Below are 22,821 nucleotides of genomic sequence, written 5' to 3' on the forward strand. Positions count from 1 at the left end.
AATTTCTAGGTGAGAAACACTGGACTCATCTTCCTTTTCCATAAATAGCCATACTGGCATTTGGAAAAGGCATTCAAGAATTCTATTATCATGCTGATTTAAGCTGATTTCCAAATATTTAATGCCATGTGCCCATATTTCCATCCATTTTTTTCATGATCTACAAGGAATGACAAAGAAAATCCCCTTCTTCCTTCCCATCCATAATTTGTCTGTGAAGAGGTATCAGGATCAGTGGTGAGGAAAGGATTCGTGAGCCTTATGGGATCTACTAACATGTCATATCTGAACCCGAAGACAGTGATCCTGATTGGGATCCCTGGACTAGAGCATGTACAGTTTTGGATTGGATTTCCCTTCTTTAGCGTGTGCCTGGTGGCTCTGCTGGGGAACATTGTTTTAATAATCATTATCGCAACAGAATGCAGTCTTCACCAACCCATGTACATCCTCTTGGCAGTGTTGGTAGCCACTGACTTAGGACTCTGTGTAGCCATTGCTCCCAAGATGTTGGCTATCTTCTGGTTTGGCTCCTATTCCATGGCTTTTGATGCTTTCCTCACCCAACTCTTCTTCATCCACGCTTTGCAGGGCATGGAATCTGGCATACTGTTAGCCATGCCCTTTGACTGCTATATTGCCATCTGTGATCCTTTGAGGCATGCATCCATCCTCACACCTCTCTTTCTAGTCCAGATGGTACTGATGGTGGCGATTCGGACAACAGTGCTTGTTGGGATTTTACCCATTCTACTAAAACGACTGCAGATTTTCCAGTCGGTGGTTATTGCCCATTCCTACTGTGAGCACATGGCTGTGGTCAAGTTGGCTGCGGAAGATGCCCACATTAACAAATCGTATGGGCTTTTTGTGGCCTTTGCAATTTTGGGTTTTGACCTGATTTTTGTCTTCATTTCCTACATTCTTATTTTTTGAGCTGTTTCTCATCTTCCTCAGGAGGAGGCACGACTCAAAGCATTCAATACCTGCACTTCCCATATTGTCATCTTCCAGAGTTTTATATCCTTGCTTTTTTTTCCTTATTCAGCCACTGTTTTGGACATGTATCACCCTATACTCATATATTCTTATCTACCATCTATCTGCTTGTTCCTCCTGCCCTTAACCCCATTGTCTGTGGTGTGAAGACCACGGAGATCGGCAAACGAGTTGCTCAGATTTGTACTATGAAGCATGACTCCCAGTAGTAATCCAAAAATAATATTATACAGGAAAAAAATATATTTTTAGGTTTAAGATGAAAACTTCTTGTACCATGTCTATTTTGATGAGATTTTTACATCATAATGATCTCCACTAAAGAATGCATATTCCCAAAACAGGAACAATCATACTATGAGATAAACTTAGGTGAAAAAAATATATGTATCTCATAACTTCTTATCAACCCTTCCTCTCTCCCTTCCTTTCTTCCTTTATCTTTTTGCCTTCCTTCCATCATTCTTTTCTCTTTTTTTCCCTTTCTTTTATTGTTTACAAGGAAACAAGACATAAGATTCCTTGTATCTTCCTGTAATATCAACAGGCAGTTTATCTTTTGGATGTGCAAGATTGACCCAGATATATCCATTATTTAAAAAAAATAAATCTAATTTAATTTTACTTAAGCTATGTTAAGACAAGAATAAAAGATTTCGGTTCACATGTGAGAAGCAACTACTTTAGATTTTTTTAGGGAATCAGAGAGGATCTCATATAGACAGTCATGGCAAGTATGAGATTTGAATAATGTTTCATTTAAAATGATGCAATTGTGTTAAACATAACTTAGTTTTTAAAACACTATAACTCAGGTAGTTATGGAGAAGTATGTGCAGATATGTGTGACTCTAACTTCCTTGAGCATTTGCTTCATGAAAAGCAGAATCAAATATGCTTTCACCAGTTCTTCAGGCCAGAATACTGAAGTGGGTAGCCATTCCCTTCTCCAGGGGATCTTCCTAACCCAGGGATCAAACCCAGGTCTCCCGCAATGCAGGTGGATTCTTTACCAGCTGAGCTACTAGGGAAGCCCCTCAGGAGTGATCAAAATTATACAAATCATTCTGCATTATGAAGTTATGTATTAATATCCAAGTAATAGGATGCTTGACACCATTTAACAGCCCAAACACAGTCCTTTTTATTGGGTAGGTGAACAATTCCTCTTTTCAAAGTTCCCATTGACTAGCATTGCTTGTCATGGCTTTAGAAGGAGTTCATTTTCTGTCTGTATTGTTGCAACTCACTATGAACTTATTTTTTTCCAAAAGGTCATTAGGAAACCCTGACAAATTTTGAGATACTGTCCATTAATCTGAGCCAGTTCTCTGATGATGCACATGGAACAGGTTCTTTTTTCCCCACTCTTTTTATCCATACAGCTCAAAAAATATTACAAAAAAACCTAATACTCTGATGTTTAAGCCATCTCTCCCTTAGTCTCATTTTCACATCAGACCTTCCTGTCCAGTGTCTACAGCTTGAGAGTATATATGCCACCACATGAACACCAGTAAGTCTTAGCTCAGGTTTGTCATCGACCACAGCTGTTTGTCTCCCTCCCCTTGATGACCAAGGTAAGTTCAGTTCATTGCTCAGTCATGTCTGACTCTTTGCGACCCCATGGACTGCAGCACACCAGGGCTCCCTGTCCATCACTAACTCCCGGAGTTTACTCAAACTCATGTCCACTGAGTTGATGATACCATCTGACCATCTCATCCTCTGTCATCCCCTTTTCCTCACGCCTTCAATCTTTCCCAGCATCAGGGTCTTTCCAATGATTCAGTTCTTTGTATCAGTGGCCAAAATATTGGAGTTTCAGCTTCAGCATCATCCTTCCATTGTATATTCATAACTGATTTCCTTTAGGATGGACTGGTTGGATCTCTTTGCAGTCCAAGAACTCTCAAGGGTCCTCCAACACCACAGTTCAAAAGCATCAATTCTTTGGTGCCCAGCTTTCTTTATAGCCCAACTCTCCTATCCATACATAACTACTGGAAAAACCATAGCTTTGACAAATGGACCTATGTTGGCAAAGTAATTTCTTTGTTTTTTAATATGTTGTCTATGTTGGTCATAACTTTTTTTCCAAGGAACAAGCGTCTTTTAATTTCATGGCTGAAGTCACCATCTGCAGTGATTTTGGAGCCCAAAAAGATAAAGTCTGTCATTGTTTACACTGTTTCCCCATCTATTTGCCATGGAGTGATGGGACCAGATGCCATGATCTTAGTTTTCTGAATGTTGAGTTTCAAGCCAAGTTTTTCACTCTCTTCTTTCACTTTCATCAAGAGGTTCTTTAGTTCTTCTTTGCTTTCTGCCATAAATGTGGTGTCATCTGCATATCTTGAGGTTATTCATATTGATCAAGGTAATGACCTATACTATTTCTTAGAGAAGGAATAAAAGATCAAAGTTTTATTGCCTCATGATGGGCTCAAACAATAAACAGGTAAGTATGACATTAGAATGGCCCTATCAAGAGTTCTCCCCAAAGCAAACCAAAGCTAGAATTTTAGTGTATGTGGTATAACTGGGGATTGATACATAAAAAATCTTGCAAGAGAGGAAGCAAGTAAGACAGTGAAGAGAAGAAGCTAATAAAGTAATCATGGCTGAGATTACTGCTGTAGATTACCAGAGCTTTTTCCTGCTAGGGGTACTGGAAAAATGTAAGAAACACACCTACAAATGGGGGACTGGAAACATGGGATATTTATTTACCAATCTCCAACTGGTTCCAAATAGGAAAAGGAGTATATCAAGGCTGTGTATTGTGCCCTGCTTATTTAATTTATATGCAGAGTACTTCGTGAGAAACGCTGGGCTGGAAGAAACACAAGGTGGAATCAAGATTGCGGGGAGAAATATCAATAACCTCAGATATGCAGATGACACCACCCTTCTGGCAGAAAGTGAAGAGGAACTAAAAAGCCTCTTAATGAAAGTGAAAGAGGAGAGTGAAAAAGTTGGCTTAAATCTCAACATTCAGAAAACTAAGATCATGGCATCTGGCCCCATCACTTCATGGGAAATAGATGGGGAAACAGTGTAAACAGTGTCAGACTATTTTTGGGGGCTCCAAAATCACTGCAGATGGTGATTGCAGCCATGAAATTAAAAGACTCTTACTCCTTGGAAGGAAAGTTATGACCAACCTAGATAGCATATTCAAAAGCAGAGACATTAACTTTTCCAACAAAGGTCCGTCTAGTCAAGGCTATGGTTTTTCCAGTGGTCATGTATGGATGTGATAGTTGGACTGTGAAGAAAGCTGAGTGCCAAAGAATTGATGATTTTGAACTGTGGTATAACTGGGGATTGATACATGAAAAATCTTGCGAGAGAGGAAGCAAGTAAGACAGTGAAGAGAAGAAGCTAATAAAGTAATCATGACTTTATTATGTTTGGAGAAGACTCTTGAGAGTCCCTTGGACTGCAAGGAGATCCAACCAGGCCATCCTAAACGAAATCAGTTCTGAATATTCATTGTAAGGACTGATGCTAAAGCTGAAACTCCAATACTTTGGCCACCTCACGCGAAGAGTTGACTCACTGGAAAAGACCCTGATGCTGTGAGGGATTGGGGGAAGGAGGAGAAGGGGATTACAGAAGATGAGATGGCTGATAGCATCACCGACTCCATGGACATGAGTTTGGGTAAACTCCGGGAGTTGGTGATGGACAGGGAGGCCTGGCACGCTGGGATTCATGGTGTCTCAGAGTCAGACACGATTAAGCGACTGAACTGAACTGAACTAAACTCTCTATATAAGAAAAACACAGAAGCTTTAAGTATTACCACTAGCTGGGTTGAGTCAAAAGTATCAGAAATGATTGCCAGCAATTAATTTACTTTTATTAATTCTAAAGACACTGTCTGTCATAATATATAGAGTGGAAAGATATCACATTCTACAGAATGTTATTATCAGCAGATGCCAACAATGGTTATAATTATTTTTTGTAGATGAGAATATGAACTGAGAAATGAGCAGTTTGAGGGGTATTTAGTTAGAGAAAAGTGCTTATTTCTTCTATATAACTTACCATTCCATACCTGTTCCCAATCCACTTTTTTTTTTTTTTTTCTGGTATACTACCTGGTAGGGATTGAGTTTTTTCACATTGGAGCATGGGCCAGACAAGAACCTAATTTCTTAAATTGAGAGAGGAGAAAATTGCTGTTGTGCAGAATAATGTGTGTTGCCTTGGAAAGGAACAGGTGTGTTGGTGTGTCCTGGCTCTCTCATCAATTCCTATTAATTCCTGTATAAATAAAGTGAAGGTGTATTGACTACCTTGGAATCTCTAGAGGAAAAAAAAAATTCAAAAACTGAGAGTAGACTACATGTATGAGATTAATGTGGGAAGCACTGAAAATAATCATTGTAGACAACACTAAAAATGTTTGGGACCATAACATAGAACATTTGATAGGGGGTTAATAGTGGTTTTGCACATCTACTGGTGATGTAACTGGTGTGTACATCAGATATATGTGCATACAGAAGTTCCTGTGAATGTGTGCATATCTCAGGTGAGATGTATAGGTGAATACAAATATGCATATGTTATCATATTCCAGAAAAAAAAGAGTTTATAGACAAATAAGATGATTGCAAGGCTGTATATGAAGGAAATAGCATGTCTATTTGTATATACTTATGTGAGTAAATATCATCTGTGTGATATTTGTTCTAAACAGATTTGAGGGTGTCTATATTATAAACGTTAGAGGTATGAAGATGGGTATGATTTGCATGTATAGGTCCCTTGGTTTATGAATTGGTGTTTAATAATGTTTTTTAAAAAGCTAAGACAAGGGTTTAGAACTGGTTTGTATGAGGTGAAAAGTTCAATTTCTGGGCACGCCATTGCCCTTAAAGAAGTGTCAATGTAAGAGGGATAGGATGGGGAGGGAGGTGAGTTCAGGATGGGAGGGACATATGTATACCTGTGGCTGATTCCTGTTGACATATGGCAAAACCATCACACTATTGTAAAGCAATTATCCTTCAATTAAATAAATTAATCAAAAATAAAGGTAAAGAGTGCAGACTAAAACTGAACTATAGAACAGATTACAGATGACTGAACGCCAAAGAAACTGGCAGTACAGACTGGCACATATTGTTTGAAGATAAGCATTAAGGGAAACAAACTGAAGAAAGTCTCTTGAGGTGGGAAGAATTTTGACTAAGATCAAGGAAAATGCTTTCTAAGCAGCCAGAGAATGAGCTAAAACAGCAGTAATGTGTGATTTCTTTACAAATAAAGCAGTCAGGTCTGGCTAGACTGATGCCTGTTCAGTGATTTAGTGAAAGTAGAGCACCTGGCATGGCAGTTTGAAACCAAGTCATGTAGAACTTGAATGCCATGCTATGGAGTTAAGCCATTATCTTAAGGAACAGGCTGTTGAAGATTTTAACTGGACAAAATGAGACGTCTGTTTGAAAAAGATGACTCCAGGTGGGTGCAGAGTCAATGAAAATTTTGAATATGAGAGAAATTGAATATAGGCAGGTTAGTTAGAATTTTGTAGCACAGAGATTGAAAGTAATGAAAATATAAGACAGAAAAAAGACAAAGGAGATATGCAAAGAAATATTGGTCATTGGTTGGATAAAAGGTAGGAAATAAGTAATTCAAAGGTTGTGTATTTAACTCGGGTCAAAAGAACAAAAGAAGTGAAGGCTACAGAGGAACAATCTAGCTGACAAGGAGATAAGGAATTATTTTGGAAAGACTTACTTTTAAGGTGCATATGAAGAGAAGAGTGGTTCACAACATTGTTGCAATGTTTTCTGGAACACAGCTATAACTCAGGGTTTAAGACATAGATCTGGGTGTTCTGGTTTGTGAAAACTTGTGAGGTTGGATAGGTGGAAGGAAAAAAGTGAAGCTAGAGAAAAAAATAGCTTCTTTGATTTCTTTAAAAATTGGTTTATAACACTATATAAGATGTGCATGTATAATATTATATTTCATGTTCTGTATACACTACAGTGTGCTCACCACTTAATACTTATTTTCTGCACATCATCATACAGTTGACCTTTGCCCATTTCACCCTTCACCCACCCTTCTTCCTTCTGGTAACCACTACTCTGTTCTCTGTATCTCTGTTTGTTTTTGTTTTCATTTTATGTACTCATTTATTCATCTATATTCCTCATATGAATGAAACAATATGGTATTTTTCTTTTTTTCTTTGCCTTATTTCGCTGAGCATAATACCTTCAAGATCCATCCATGTTGTCACAAATAAAAAGATTTCACCTTTTTTTTTTAACTGAAAAGTGTTTGATTATAGGTGTGTGTGTACATGTGTATGCATATATATGCATATATATATACACACCATATCTTTATCCATTCATCTGTTGATAGACACTTAGGCTGCTTCCATGTCTTGGTTATTGTAAATAATGCTGTGATGAACATGGGATGCATATGCAGCTTTTAATTAGCATTTTCATATTTCTTTGATAAATACCTAGAATGGCTGGACCACATGGCAGATGGCCAACAGGCACATGAAAAAATGTTCAGCATCACTAATTCTATGGGGAATATGAGTCAAGACCATAATGAGAGACACTACCTCATACCAATCAGAATGTCTATTATCAAGAAGGCAAGAGATAATAAGTGTTGGTGAGGATATGAAGAAAAGATAACCCTCATACACTGCTGGTGGGAATGTAAATTGGTGGAACACTATGAAAAACAGTATGGAAATGGAGGTTACTAAAAAAACTAAGGCTGTCTTTTTTTTTTTTTTTTTCCATTTGTAAAATCTTACCTGTCAAGTCCAATCTTGGTTGTATATTGGTTCTATGTTCTGACACTGAGTAACTCTCTAAGGATGACACTTCTCTATTAAAACCCTTCAGACAAAAAAAAAAGGAGCTCAGTATTTATCGATATGGTCATGGATACTTATACATATTTATTTCAATTAGTATTATTTTCAATGATATATAATTCTGTTGGTGAAATATCTGAAACATAAATGTGGAAGAAAAATCATTATATCAACAAAAACTTTGGATAATTATTTTTATCCATAGGTCTTAAGATACATGCCTAAATTCATTTTACCTCATTTGAAAAAAAATGTCCAATTTATGTTATGTGATGGAAGTAGATAAACAATAAAATTAATTACAAAATGCTCTCCTGTTTTATTACACATAAGCATTTAGGAAGGATTGCTTGTCATGAAGGTTTCATAACAACTACATCTTGATGGAAAGGACATGCCCCTCTACATTCCCACACTGACCAAGTCCTTCTCTTGCCTTGGTTTATACTTTTCCTTACTAAGCCCAATTCTGACAGAAATTATCTCTACCTACAATGTTAACATGATTTCCAGCTCTATAGGTTACAACATCAATCTCCTTCACAATGGAAGATTCGTAGCACCCACTCCCACATTTGCTTGGTCCGAGCCCCATAAATCAAAGGGTTGATCATAGGAGGCACCAAGAAGTAGAGATTGTCAATGATAATCTGTAGGTGGGGAGCCATATGATAGCCTAAAACCTGGGCCAAGACAGAAAAGATAACAGGGGAATAAAAGAGAGCAATGACACAAAGATGAGAGCCACATGTGCTGAAAGCTTTGCCCCGTGCCTCCCAAGAGGGTATCCGAAAGACAGCATGAAGGATCAGCCCATATGACAGAATGATAAAAAACAGATCAAATCCCACAGATGCTACAATAACCATAAGGCCATAGACAATGTGGTGAGAGAGGTCTCCACAGGCTATTTGCACCACAGCCATGTAGGCACAGTATGAGTACGCAATGATGTGAGTTTGGAAGCTTTCCAGTCTTTTCACCAGGATGGGTGCTGGGGTCAGCACTGCCACTGCCCTTGCCAGGACAGCCAGTGCCATCTTCACAAGCAGGCTGTTACTAAGGACAGTTGTATATCTCAGAGGGTGCCAGATAGCCACAAATCTGTCAAAAGCCATAGCCAGAAGGACCCCAGACTCCATGACATAAAATGATGGGATGAAAAACATCTGTGTGAGGCAGGCATTAAAGCTGATTTCCTTGGCATTCATCCAGAAGATGCCCAGCATGCGGGGCACAGTGACACTGACAAGAGACAGGTCAACAACTGACAGCATGGCCAAGAGGAGAAACATGGGCTCATGAAGACTCTTCTCCACCCTGATGATACATAAAATGGTGGCATTGCCAATGACAGCAACAACAAACACCAAGAAAAAAGGCACAGAGAACCAGCCATGGGAAGATTCCAGGCCAGGAATTCCAGCCAGGACAAATATCAAGGGCTGAGGGATGGAGTTGTTGCAAGAGGACATCCCTCTCCAGACCTCCTCAAGGTCTGATTCCTAGAGAGAAAGAAAGGAGGGACATTTTGAAATCACTGCATCATTTGAAGCTAAAATGCTGGGTACTATAGTAGTTTATGGCGATAAGCAAAATTTACCAGCTAGTGAACAAATAAATGTTGCAGCTAATGGAGTTAAGGAGGGAGATAATTCTCAGTTACTTTCTCTGCAGGAGAGAGAAGCAGTCTCAGGGAAAAATTCTCAATAAAAAACATACCAACTCTGCTGTGTAAATTCTCCTGTTGACCTGATCCTGTTTAATATTCAATGTATATAAACTTGTAGGACAGTTTTTTTTTTCCCCTCAGAGAACAGAACCTGAAAGGAGACCCAATATATTCATTACAGGCATGACATGGGGATGTGGATGAGCTAGAAAGCATGGTTTTCACTCAAGAAGTTGAATTTCATCATCCGAAGGTCCTCATTTCTTGAGACTGGCCTTGGTGCTTCAGAATTCTTCTCTGGAGAGTTTTTTATTTTGACCAATAACCTAGGATATTTGCTGATCTTACATGTGAAAAATATGGTTTTCTGGAGGAATAACTGATATTTTGAAGGACAAAGGTAGAGTAAAAAATACCTCAATAGATAATAATTTCATATTAAAATTTTATATATATATATGTATTTATGTGTTTTTGTATAGCAACCATAATTTAGAAGTTAATGGTAACATAATTCTATACAAATAAGATTATATTTGTTAAATATGTTAATGTACATAACAAAGAAATACATATTTACAAATTATTTGATGACAGCTATAGGTTAAAGATCATACAATACTAAATTTCACTATTAAGGTGTGGACTTCACATTTTATTAGAAATATTCCAATTATATAATATTTATAAAAAGCAATCACAGAAAAAATAGAAGCTTCAACAGATTCTTAAAATACAGAGATGGAAAAACATAACACAAAGTTGCTTTAAAAAATAAAAATACATGGCATGGGGGAGTGGGAAGGAGGCTCTAGAGGAAGGGATATATGTATATATACAGTCCATGAAATTCTCCAAGCCAGCATACTGGAGTGGTTAGCCTATTCCTTCTGCAGCAGGTCTTCCCGACCCAGGAATTGAACTGAGGTCTCCTGCACTGCAGGTCAATTCATTACTAACTGAGCTATCAGGGAAGCCCATGTACACATATAGCTGATACATACTGAGGCACAGTAGAAGCCAACACAACATTGTAGAACAACTGTACCACAATAAAAAAGTACAGTAATATTAACACTGTGTCCTTTTTTTTGTTTTCACAAACTTGGATTATTTGTCTTTTTGCCAATTAATTTACTCTAAATACTTAGGATCCCAAAACAGAGTGGCAAAAAGTACACAGCTTTTATATATCATAAATTGAGTTATGAAGATCTAAGTATTTCATGTATCAACCACCTTTGGTAAAAGGCAAGCCACAGCCAAATGACAGGCAGGTATCCCCTAGCAGGTAACTTGGTATAGTAAAAATAATAAGGTCTTTAGATAAATGCGGCTGTGATACAATTTCAACGCTGGCACTAATTTTATGTGACTTGACCATAAAGTGTTCAGGGCTGTGAGCCTCTTTCCTCATCTCAAAAATGAGATGAGGTTTACCTTGCAAAACTTGCTGTGAGAATTAAGTCCATCATTAAATCCCAACATTGTATAAAATGTACAATGTTTCTGGCTTAATTCTTTTAATGTTTCTGTGCTCTACAAATGCAAATTTTCTTCTTTTTCAATAAAGTACAAAGATTAAGTGAGATAAGCCAAAAATAAAGTCCTTTTTGCCTTGTGTTTATGAGGATAGTAACTATTATATGGATAATAACTAGTCTTGAACGGATACCAGAATAAGTAATATGTGATAGCCCTGATAAAATTTGTAATTTTATCCTTAATCTTTTCTCCCCCTTAGAAGTGTATTATTTTACCATAGCTATTATCACTAGGTTCTAACGAAGTACAAATAATTTGGCAGCCTGTAAAATCCCATTTCCAAACCATCTTTCTAAAAAAACATTTTAGAAAAGATTGGAAGGGCCATAAACTTACATTCAACCTCTGTACTTTTCTACCATAGTGTGTTTCCATAAATAACCTTTAATCAGTACTTTATGGATCCTTACCAGAAAGTCATTTCTTCCTGATCTCAGCAATCCATCTCTAATATAGTAGGAGACCTCATCTGAGGGCTTGAGTACACTAGAAAGCCAGAACCCAGAAACCTGGCAGTGATAATAGAAAAGACAGTGTACTTTAAGCACCATGTCAATTTATCAGCATCCAAGAGAAGGTAATTTGAAAGTCTTCATTTTGCTCATGGCCACTGAGGTCAGCATTAAACATTTCATAGAACTGCCCCAAAGTAGCCTCCTCTAACAACTTTTCATAAATCTGTCAGGTTCAATGTGTTCAAAATAAGAACTGTGTATTCTATGTCTCTACTCAGTGTTATTGAAAAACATCTTTTGAAAGTGCATTGGTGGTTTTAAAAATACACAGATAAAAAAATTGAAACATACATTTTCTAAGCAAAATGATATTAAAGAGTTTGTATTTTTTAAAATTGAAGTATAGTTGATTTATATTGTTTAGTTTCAGGTGTACAGCAAAGTGATTCAGATATATATATATATATATATATATATATATATATCCATTTTTACATATTCCTGTTCCTTATAAGTGAGTTTCTTATAGATTATTATAAAATACTGAGTATAGTCCCCAGTGATTTTTTGATTCATTACCTGCTATGGGGAAAAATATATATTTAGTGTCACCAGACATAGACACCTGGCCAAATAAAGGAGGCTAAAATATTTTTAAAGGTGCATTTTAGTTCAGTAGGGGAAAGAAACCTACCACAAACTCAAAAGAAAAGACAGCCCTGTGAAATTAGAAGCTCACTATCAGTGGGAGTTTTCAGGTAGAATTTAAATGCTCATCTATCAGGAATAGTATAAATAAAAATTATCCATGTGGTGGTGGCATTAGGATATTATTTGAGCTTTAAGTACTGCCAGCAACAACTATATAAATATTAATCTGAGTAAAGGAAGCATAAATTTAGATTTAAAAATTAGGAAGATACTACTTATTATTTTCTAATGAATGTCATTGGGCAATCTAAAGATTGCAGATCTCAACCATAACTGTACAAGGGTTAGTGACTATGGTATTTAGATGAAAAGATTTGAGAATCTCTTTATCCTATATGACTTTGTGCTGCTCAGGATTTTGTACTCTTTTCCCGCCCCGTTTTTCTCTCTTTTCCTAGCATAGTACCTGTAGATGGTTGAGAATTTGGTCATAGGGGGACTGGGACCAGCAAAGTCACTGTCCTCTTCAGGTGTGAGGAAGATCTGTTGATGTCCAGAACAAGACGACCATCTGAGCTAGAGGCAGATTTATGCTGGTTTGTCCTGGCCCTCCTGAGTCCTTAGTGGCCTCTCTGTTAAGCAAGGGACATTATTCAGCTTTGCTATTCTGGAGAACAAATCCTAGAGCCAATTAGTGAGGAGAGTACAGATGGATAAGAATTGTTCAGAAGCACTGTAAAACTAATTGCTGGTGTGTTGTGGCATGTGGTATGGTATGGTTTAGAAAGCCCAGGGAGGAGTAAGGATTGAAGAATTGTTTAGAATGAAAATTAAAGAACACCTGGGGCAACAACAGGCAGGGCCAAATGCAACCATAATTATATATAAATTACTATGGCTTGCTTCAAAACCAACAGTTTAAATCATTTTAATTTCCAGTCGCACTGGGACCTCCACAGACAAAACTGAAACTGAAATTAGAAGTCTTGATTCTCTAGATACAAAAAGGATCTATAAAAACCTGGCAAAAAAGTATTCCGTAAATAAAATATTTAATTGACTAAATTAAAACCATTGTTTGGTAAATGAGATATGTAAAAAGAAAACTAACATACAGAAGTGAGATTCAAGTAGAAGAAAGAGATGAGCTTTATAAAAAAAAATGCACAATACTAGGTTTAGGAGAGACTGAGTTTCAGAAAAACTCTTGGCAGAGGTCAAAAGCTCAACTTGAGGGTAAATATAAAAGCGGAAGAAATTGCTAACAACTATTTTGTTGCAGGATGTAGTCAAATGTAAATATCCTGGAGACAATGACTGGGGCGCTGTTTGTTCACTATTTCCCCACTGCCTGGCAAATTGTATAAGTCTTCAAGTATTTTTTAAATCAGTTAATGCACCACACACACACACACACACACACACACACACACACACAGACACATAAATACACAAAGGTTCTTCATCAATCATCCACTCCAAACCTTAGGCTTAGGGTAAGCAACGATCATAAAATGTGTGAGCTTGTCAAAGTCTTCATCAAGCCAAGTCCTTAAGTATGTTCAGGGTACTCAAATCAATTTAATTCTTTTCATCATGATGACTATTAACATGGATCAAGTTATCATCATATTGTCCTTGAAAACTTTATAACCTCCTAAAAGTTTTTCTCTAGTCATTCCTTCTACTCTGTCTTAATCCATTTTCTTCATTGCAGCCACAATGATCATTTTAAAACACAAACCTGATTATGTCACTCCCGTGCATAAAATTTCCATTGTCTTCCTTTAGTTTTTAGGATAAAATTGTGAATTCTCAGCATGCCTACCCCACGCTCTCATGAAACTCTCTTAGCTGTCCTCAGCACTCTTCATTCCACTCTGTACTGCATCCCATGAATGGACCTCCTTCAGTTCTTCAAATGTAAGATGACTCTGCCTATCTAAATATTTATCTTAAAGTCTACCTTAAATCCACACATGTTCACATATACTGCTCTCTCTCTAACACCACCCCAACATTTTCTCTTGCTTCCCTCAGCTAGTTATCGCCCATTCAATACTCACATAAATGTCGTGTTAAAGGAAACTTTCCTTGATTCCCCCAGACCAGATCAGAACTGATGTTAGTTGCCTTTATAAAAATCCATGTTTCTACTTTATAGCACTTGATATCCAAAGTAGCTATGCATTTGAACATTTCTTACATAAGTCATGTCACCTCAACCAGAAATATAAACTCCCTGACACATGGATTTCTTTTTTGCTCACATCTCATTAGAACCTATCACAACCTGGCACATTTTAGCCACTCCATAAATATTCTTTTGTTGTATGAATATATGAATAAGCTGTATATCTTCTCCCCATTGACTAGAATTTAATGCAGGGATCTTGGCTATATAATTGTGTGGTTGTTGTCATCTTACAGACACACGCCCCAGGAAACAAACTCACTCAGAAGGACAGTGTGGATAGTGGAGTACAGTTTATTACACCGGTGGGTCTGAGGCAGAGTTTCCTCTTTAGCCAGGGACCCTGATTGACTTTTGTGAAAACCTTATATACCTTAAGTGTACTGCGCAAGCCCACATCCCCAGATTCCTTAAACCTAGGCTGGAAAGTGTTAAAGGGAGATTCTATCAGGTTACAGCCATGATTCATAATCAGAAGGGTCAGCTGGTTATATATTGTAGCCTACACCAATGGGAGCCATAAAGATTACAAAGGTGATTGACTATATAGGAGATTATTACATTCTTTTTGGTGACAGGAAATCTTGGTATGGAATCTGGTGTTGATCAGTCCAGGAGGCCAGTTCGGCCATAGGTATGCTATCCCCATGGCTACCAGGCATGTAGTGCAAAGTTCACTGAAAGTGCAAGATGGAATTTCCTTATTTTTCAAGATGGAGTCAGTTCGGCCTGTTCCTTTCCTCTTCAATTATTCTTGACCATCTGCAATTTGAGAGCCATTGGTAGATAACCTATAAAAGCTAACTGCTTAGTTCATATTTCCCAATCTAACATATAAACAATCTTTTTTAACATATAAACAATCTTGTTTAACATATAAGAAATATATTACCTTGTCAGGAAATATTTTTAATTAGATTCAATGATCCATTATACTACAAAATTTAATTAAAAAAATACAACTTGAAGGTCCAGGCTTTCAAATTTACCTTCTGGAAACATCCAACATAATCACGAACATTCTTAAAGATTAAATTTCCCTAGAGATTCTCTTAAGCCTGGGAGAGATCCCTTTGTCATTGAATTTTTCTCCATTATCTTATAAAAATATAATTAAAACCTATCTTTATGTTTTTAATTCAGTACTTTAATTATAACTATCATAAAACTAGGAGCTCTGAAACATGACAAGTGAATTCCACATCTTATGGCTTCATTGATGAAGCATTCATTGAACACACATGTTCATAGGACACTGAGAGGTGTTAGAGATAAAAAGTAAATAATGGATAGTCTTTAACCATGAGATTAACTACTTTCATTTTTTAAAAAAATATATATTTCACCACTTTATCAACAGGTGATGTTGAGAAAATTACTTAATTACTCTAAGTCTAAATCCTCATTTGTGAAATCAGAATAACATTCTGATGATTATAGTGATAATTATATAATTCAAATTACATATATGTGTGTGCAAACATGTAAATATATATTAATATTATATAAATATTAATAATATATATTATATATATATTTATTGCAGTTGTTCTAGTTGCTAAATTGTGTCGAACTCTTTTACAACCCCATGAACTGTAGCCCACCAGGCTCCTCTGTCCATGGGATTTCCCAGGCAAGAATACTGGAGTGGGTTGCCATTTCCTTCTCCAAGTGATCTTCTTGACCCAGGAAGTGAACCCACATCTCCTGTATTTTTACCACTGAGCCATTAGAGAAGCATATATGGGGGTGTGCGTGTGTGTGTGTGTGTGTGTGTATATACACATATATTTAAATGAGACATATATGTCTCACAAAGTCAGGCATTCTATATACAAAAATTATACATGTCTGTATAATCCACAATGTTAACAAATGTATGTTTATTAAAAGCTTACTGTGTGGTACTATTTAATGTATTTTACATGCTTTCACTCATCCAATCCTTAAAACCTTATGGAGAAGGCAATGTTATGATCCCTGTTTTATTATGAAAACAAAGCCCAGAAAGTTTTAGCAAAGTGTCTGGGTACATGAAGATAGCAAGTGGTAAAGCTGAAACATGAACCCAGGCACTCTCATTCTAGAGTCAATGCATTTAACCTCTAACTATACTGTAAGTTTAGGTGGCAAAAGTACAACATATCATTTCATTTTTTACAATAATGATAGAATTTCTGTTTAGTTTGATTCAAGGAAACTATCTTTCTGAGGAGTTTAAACAGGAGCTGTATCTTGAAGGATAACTGAATCCTCTCCAGGTAAGAAAGAGGATGGGACAGAGAGAAGCATTCTAAGCAAAACACAAAGATATGAAGAGAACTACTGTTTGAATAAAAGTGAGAATTTTAATGAATAGTAAAAAGAGTATATGTGATATATAAGAAGGATACAAGAAACAGTAGAAAAGATAATTCATAAAGCTCTGCTTTGCCATCCTGGAGCTTCCATGGGTCTGACACAATTACTTGCTTGTTTTAAATTATTAGGAGGATAACTATGGTCTCAATGTAGAGAATGTACTGAACATAGTAATCAAAAGCTAGTTCCTTGAAGATATCAGGGGAAACTGTTGAAATGTTATAATGGAAATGATAAAAGTTTAAATGATGGCATTTAATAGAGTCAAAGAGGAATGGAGAGGAATGAGAACTTAGATGTTAACCTCTATGAAGCTCTGAGACTAAAGAGATGGCAAATAGTGAGAAAAGAAAAAAAATACAAATAATACTTTAGTAGTAAATCACACAGAGAAACCAGGTCAGGGAAGTTCAGCATGTAACTCTAAGTACCTTCTGTTACCAAACCAAACTCGAGTCCGCTTACACACAAGCAGTAAAGCCAATCTACAGACACCAGGTTGTGGTGAAGAAAGCATTTATTGTAGGGCACTAAACAGGAGTCTGGGATAGTTAACGTTCAAAACTCCCCAGTGGGTTTCTGCAGACCATTTTCAAAGGCAAGATGAGGGAGAGGAGCTGCAGGGATTTTGGTTAGCTCATGCACAATTCTCTCATTACTTGATGGTGAGATAATAGGGCAGTGTCACAAGGGTTAACATTATCAGTCCTCAGGCTCCAGTAGGTCTGGAGGCTAATGCCTGTGGTCATCAAGTAGTTAATTTCTTCCATTTGGTGGGGGTTTTAACATCAGCAAAGCAACTCAGGAAATGTGCATTAGATACTGTTATCTAGGTACTTCTGAGAGGATCTAAAGTAGAGGATATGGGGGAAGGGTCTACCCCAGAAGGCTCCACAAGGTACTGCTCAGTTACACCTCTAGAGTAATTTCCTTTTTTTTTTTTTTGTAAGCCAAGAAGTGAAGGAATGAAAAGTAACAAATATTTGATTTTTTTCCAGTAAAATATTTATATTCCTTTTAATAATTTCATTTTCAATGTCAGCAGTAGCATAATCACTACAAATTTAAATTGAGCTATTTGTAATAATAGACTTCATCTCTGAACAAGGACTTGTTACATATAAATACCAGCATACCTGAATCTAGCTCAGTGGGCTGCCAATGCCCTGGGCAAACTCCCAAGTATGTAACATCAAACATAAAGTAATTTTGTTTTCAGGATAAAGGTTTAGAAATCCCATGTTGGTTCAGGTAAGAAAATAATTGCAGACACATGTTACTCTTGGTGGAGAGAGAATACTCTATGAGCAATACAATGCTTACAGATCTGTGGACTTGATTATTTATAGCAATGTTGAACTTTTCCACATTTCTATTTGACAGCTTGTCCAGTTTGTCAGTTTGTAGGAATAAAACACAATTACTTGTTGTATTCAGAGGACATCAACCCTGATATATTGCCTCTTCTCTGGATATTTACAGTTATAATTAATTTTTCAATCACCTATACTTTATGTGGAATTCTTTGAGGTTCTCACGGATTTCCTTCCTTTTAAAATCACTCCCTATTTGAAAATAAACTACTACCCCAGTTAACACCACAAATGATCACTAGCAGCATAAAAAGAAGAGAGTCCCTTTAAGTTCATCAGGTTCTAAGTAAGCTCCCCAAAATTCAAAGGCAGACAGAATATATTAAGTGTACTAGTTTAATTAGAACTGAGAAATTTCTATCATGTATGGTCATTCTTCCCCATTAAAATCTGATAAGATGTCTGATACCAGTGGAAAAGGCATCATGTCAGTTATGAAAAAGGGATAAGTCATTTATATTCTTCCCTCCTTATTCTTATACCATCTGTGCAAACAATTTCAGTATAATCAAGCAACCTTTACCATTAGAGAACTAAGAACATGGTCTCGAATTTTCTTGGTCCTTATACCATAAACAATGGGGTTAAGAAAAGGTGGTACCAGAAGGTATACATTGGCAATGAAGATATGAATTTGGGGGGCCACACTGTGGTCAAAACGGTGAGTGAGGAAGGTAAAGACAGCTGTGGAGTAGAAAACGAGAATGACGCAGACATGGGAGCCACAAGTGCCTAGGGCTTTAAGACTTGCTTCCCGCGATGGAAGAAGAAAGACTGCACGAAGGATTAGGACATAAGACACAGCAATGAATAACCCATCACAGGAACCAATGACAGAGGCCACACTGAGGCTGTAACGCTTAGTGGGCCCTGTGTCCACACACGCCAGCTTCACCACAGCCATGAACTCACAGTAGGTGTGGGCAATGATTCGAGTCCTGCAGTAGGGCAGCTGTCTGAGCAGGATAGGATGTGGGGAAAAGAAGGCCACTCCCCGTAGTACCACAGAAGCTCCCATTTTAGCGATGCGAGTGTGGGTGAGAATGGTGGTGTGGTGCAGTGGATGGCAAATGGCCACATAGCGGTCAATGGCCATGGACAAAAAGAAGCCTGATTCCATAGCAGTAAAACTATGAATGAAGAACATTTGGGTCAGGCAGGCATCAAAGGCAATGTCCTGGGCTCCAAACCAGAAGAGACAGAGCATGCGAGGCAGTGTAGAAGTGGAGAGGACCAGGTCAGTGACTGAAAGCATGCACAGAAAGAGAAACATAGGCTTGTGGAGGCTTTGCTCTGTCCTCACCACGGCCAGAATGGTCATATTCCCCACCACAGCCACCACATACATGGAGCAGAAGGGAATCCCAATCCAGACATGCAGGTGCTCTAGTCCTGGGATGCCCATCAGCAAGAAAGTGTCTGGAGATGTTTGGGATTTATTGGCTGGTCCCATTGCTCTGCTGCTTTCTGTCTCTTGCTGATAGAATCCTCCTTTTTATGGCAAAAGCTTTGTGCCAAGATCATCACAACCAAATCTGGCAACAAATGAAAAACAAGTCTAGAAGATCCCAAAGCATCACATTAGAAAACATCCAAGGTTACACTTCAGGGTGAAAAAATTTAGTAACACTAATTACTAAAATAAAAACCTTGCAACCATACACAAAGTACTAATCCTAAATCAAGACACGAATCTCACACATTTAAGAACAAAACAAACTCTAAATCTGTTAACAATCTATGTATAGTAAAATTCAATACTACTTTTTAAATTCACAATTTGGTTTCAACTTAGGTCAAATTATCTTTTGATAAACAATATCAGGCATTATAAATGGAAAGGATCTAAGATCTCATCTAACCCAACTTTCTTAATATCATTCTGAGATATAATATTCTAGGACATGTCTGAAGTACTCTCTGAGAGTACACACGCTCAGGTATGATTACTCATTTCCTAGTCCATTACACATGTGCCTAGTACTGTCACAGAACGTATCCTCAGGAGGTGTGAAACAGTACTGCCTTTTCCATGGAGCTCTACAGATTTATCTGTCTTGTGCATAAAAGTCTTCACAAAATTTGAGCTTTAACAGTCATACCTTCATTAAGTTCTTTCCTTTTTAGTGAAATAGTCCCAATTGACATACCTGCTTATTTTAACCTTAATTTTCAAAAATCCTAACTTTCTGCCTTAATTCTTCTCTTCAGTTCAGTTCAGTCGCTCAGTCGTGTCTGACTCTTTGTGACCCCATGAATTGCAGCACACCAGGCCTCCGTGTCCATCACCAACTCCCGGAGTTCAGTAAAACTCATGTCCATCGAGTCGGTGATGCCATCCAGCCATCTCATCCTCTGTCATCCCCTTCTCCTCCTGCCCCCAATCCCTCCCAGCATCAGAGTCTTTTCCAATGAGTCAACTCTTCTCATGAGGTGGCCAAAGTACTGGAGTTTCAGCTTTAGCATCATTCCTTCCAAAGAACACCCAGGACTGATCTCCTTTAGAATGGACTGGTTGGATCTCCTTGCAGTCCAAGGGACTCTCAAGAGTCTCCTCCAACACCACAGTTCAAAAGCATCAATTCTTCGGTGCTCAGCTTTCTTCACAGTACATCCCCCAATATGCCTTGTTCCTTACTTTGATCGCTTCTATCTGAACATACAGATCACTACAAAGATCCATGCACTTGGTACCACTTTTGATTCATACATTATTAGTGTGATTTCAGTTACTATCATTGTTTAAATGAAGTAAGGAAAGAAAGTAAAACAGTGATCCTAACATGAAAAAATATATATATTTTCCTGGAATCTTTGTATATGTTCATTTGTAGCTGGAAAAGCAATGTGAAGTAAATATCATTTTTCAAATTTTATCAATTAAAACATAGTACCCCAGAGTGTTATGGATAATGCAATGGCCTCACAGAAAGAATGGCTGAGACATCAGAATTCTAACATAACTCTGCATGACTGCAAAGTTCACACTATTTCCATTACACCAAAATCAGTATTTGCTGTCACAGATGTTAAATAATAGTAAAATATAACCAACAAAGAGTTTTCATAATTTTAAAGTCATATTTGTTAAGACACTTTTGAGTGAGTGTTTCAACATTTGCCTTTTTCTTTTAAACCTGATAATATAGAGTATTATTTTAGATATTACTTTAAATAACCATTGTGTTTCTTTTATTATTATTAAGCATCTATCAATATTCACACCCTGAATTAAATGATTATTGTCTATCGATTTTAAAGGTATTTATTCTACACCTACAATGAAGCAATTGAAATCTAATTTTGAAATAAGAATAGACCGATATCAAGATTCTTTTTATCATCCTAGAAAATTGTGTTTAACCATTCTAATATACTCTACATGATATCCATAAATTAGAAATGGATCTGTTGAGATAAATGTAATTACAAATATTGAGTCCTATTTACTCCATTGTGGTTTATAGTCTGATCAAGTGTCATCAAAACTGGAATATGACTTACATTACCCAGCATTTTGGGAGGAACGTAGACCTTGTTAAACTGACTATATATTGTATTAGAAATATTCCCAGTGTCTTCTGAAAAATTTTCCAGCCTGACCTGAGCTCTGTAAATAATCATTTACATAATACTTTAAATGACCATGATCTTTGACTCAGAAGAAATAAAGTTCAATAAATCTTGAAATGTATCACTTATCATAAGTAATGGTATAACTTGGTTTCATATTTTTTTCCCCTTCCATCTGATTATTTTCACTATCACAGGTTCTTCCTATGCCCTTTTATTAAATGCATGTATTTCCATAAAAACTTTTAGTTGTGTTCTATATACTGATTACAGGCTTCCCTGGTGGCTCAGATGGTAAAAAATCCGCCTGCAATGTGGGAAACCTGGGTTTGATCCCTGGGTTGGGAAGATCCCTTGGAGGAGGCAATGGCAATCCACTCCAGCATTCCTGCCTGCAGAATCCCCATGGACAGAGGAGCCTGGTGGGCTACCATCCGTGGGGTTACAAAGAATCAGATACGACTGAGCGACTAAGCACACAGCACAGCACATGCACTGATTACATCTTTTTCTCGGTTTCCTCAACTGTAAAGTGGAGAAAATAAATGCTGTTAATGCATGTTAACAAATTAGCACTTTATGTTACACAGAGCATTTTAAGATATTATTTCTGTACCTCCCATGGGGGTAACAACTAACTTCTAACTATTCCCCAAATACAACATGCTTCTTTGTGAAATTGTGCCTTTTTCACATACTTCTCTGATTGTAATGTTCTCCCCCTCCTTTTTATTAACTTCCTTTTGCAAACCACTGTTTTTGTAGTATCTAGGTCAAAAGTAATATTCCTCCTCCCACAAACATTTGCCATGACTGATCAACATCTAATGCTGACTGGGAGGAACATGGCTCTTCCTTGCTCAGAGTTGAGTCTGACCTCAAAGCTTATCCTGGTCAAGGAGTTAAATGCTACTTTAACACTTATTTGAAGTGTCTATGACCATATGCTCCATATACTTTAGATAATCAACAGAGTTCACTACACCTTTTTAGTGTTTTACATGTCTACAAGATTTACTCTTAACTTTACTAAGAGAATTTTGAAGAGATGGACATTACCTTTTTGAGGAAGGGTCTCATAATTTAAATGCAGATGTTTGAATGTAGCCGCCTTCTCT

At 37.2% G+C, this 22,821-nt stretch overlaps 2 protein-coding genes and 1 pseudogene across 2 annotated transcripts; 1 reads left to right on the top strand and 2 right to left on the bottom strand.

Moving 5' to 3' along the window:
* Positions 1 to 258: 258 nt before the first annotated feature.
* LOC129629100 (olfactory receptor 52A1-like) lies at positions 259 to 1,208 on the top strand (annotated as a pseudogene).
* A 7,201-nt stretch (positions 1,209 to 8,409) lies between these two features.
* On the bottom strand, positions 8,410 to 9,354 carry LOC129629095 (olfactory receptor 52K1-like). The gene has a single exon (XM_055548874.1). It carries the CDS (start codon positions 9,352 to 9,354, stop codon positions 8,410 to 8,412), a length of 945 nt encoding a protein of 314 aa, XP_055404849.1.
* A 9,238-nt stretch (positions 9,355 to 18,592) lies between these two features.
* On the bottom strand, positions 18,593 to 19,583 carry LOC129629092 (olfactory receptor 52M1-like). The gene has a single exon (XM_055548871.1). It carries the CDS (start codon positions 19,581 to 19,583, stop codon positions 18,639 to 18,641), a length of 945 nt encoding a protein of 314 aa, XP_055404846.1. The 3' UTR covers positions 18,593 to 18,638.
* Between the last annotated feature and the right edge of the window lie 3,238 nt (positions 19,584 to 22,821).

Source organism: Bubalus kerabau, chromosome 15, assembly GCF_029407905.1.
Source record: "Bubalus kerabau isolate K-KA32 ecotype Philippines breed swamp buffalo chromosome 15, PCC_UOA_SB_1v2, whole genome shotgun sequence".
NCBI lineage: Eukaryota > Metazoa > Chordata > Mammalia > Artiodactyla > Bovidae > Bubalus > Bubalus kerabau.

What these genes read in the sequence shown, in the direction of transcription:
- LOC129629095 (XM_055548874.1), bottom strand. Translation starts at nt 9,354, where the DNA reads ATGTCCTCTTGCAACAACTCCATCCCTCAGCCCTTGATATTTGTCCTG.
- LOC129629092 (XM_055548871.1), bottom strand. Translation starts at nt 19,583, where the DNA reads ATGGGACCAGCCAATAAATCCCAAACATCTCCAGACACTTTCTTGCTG.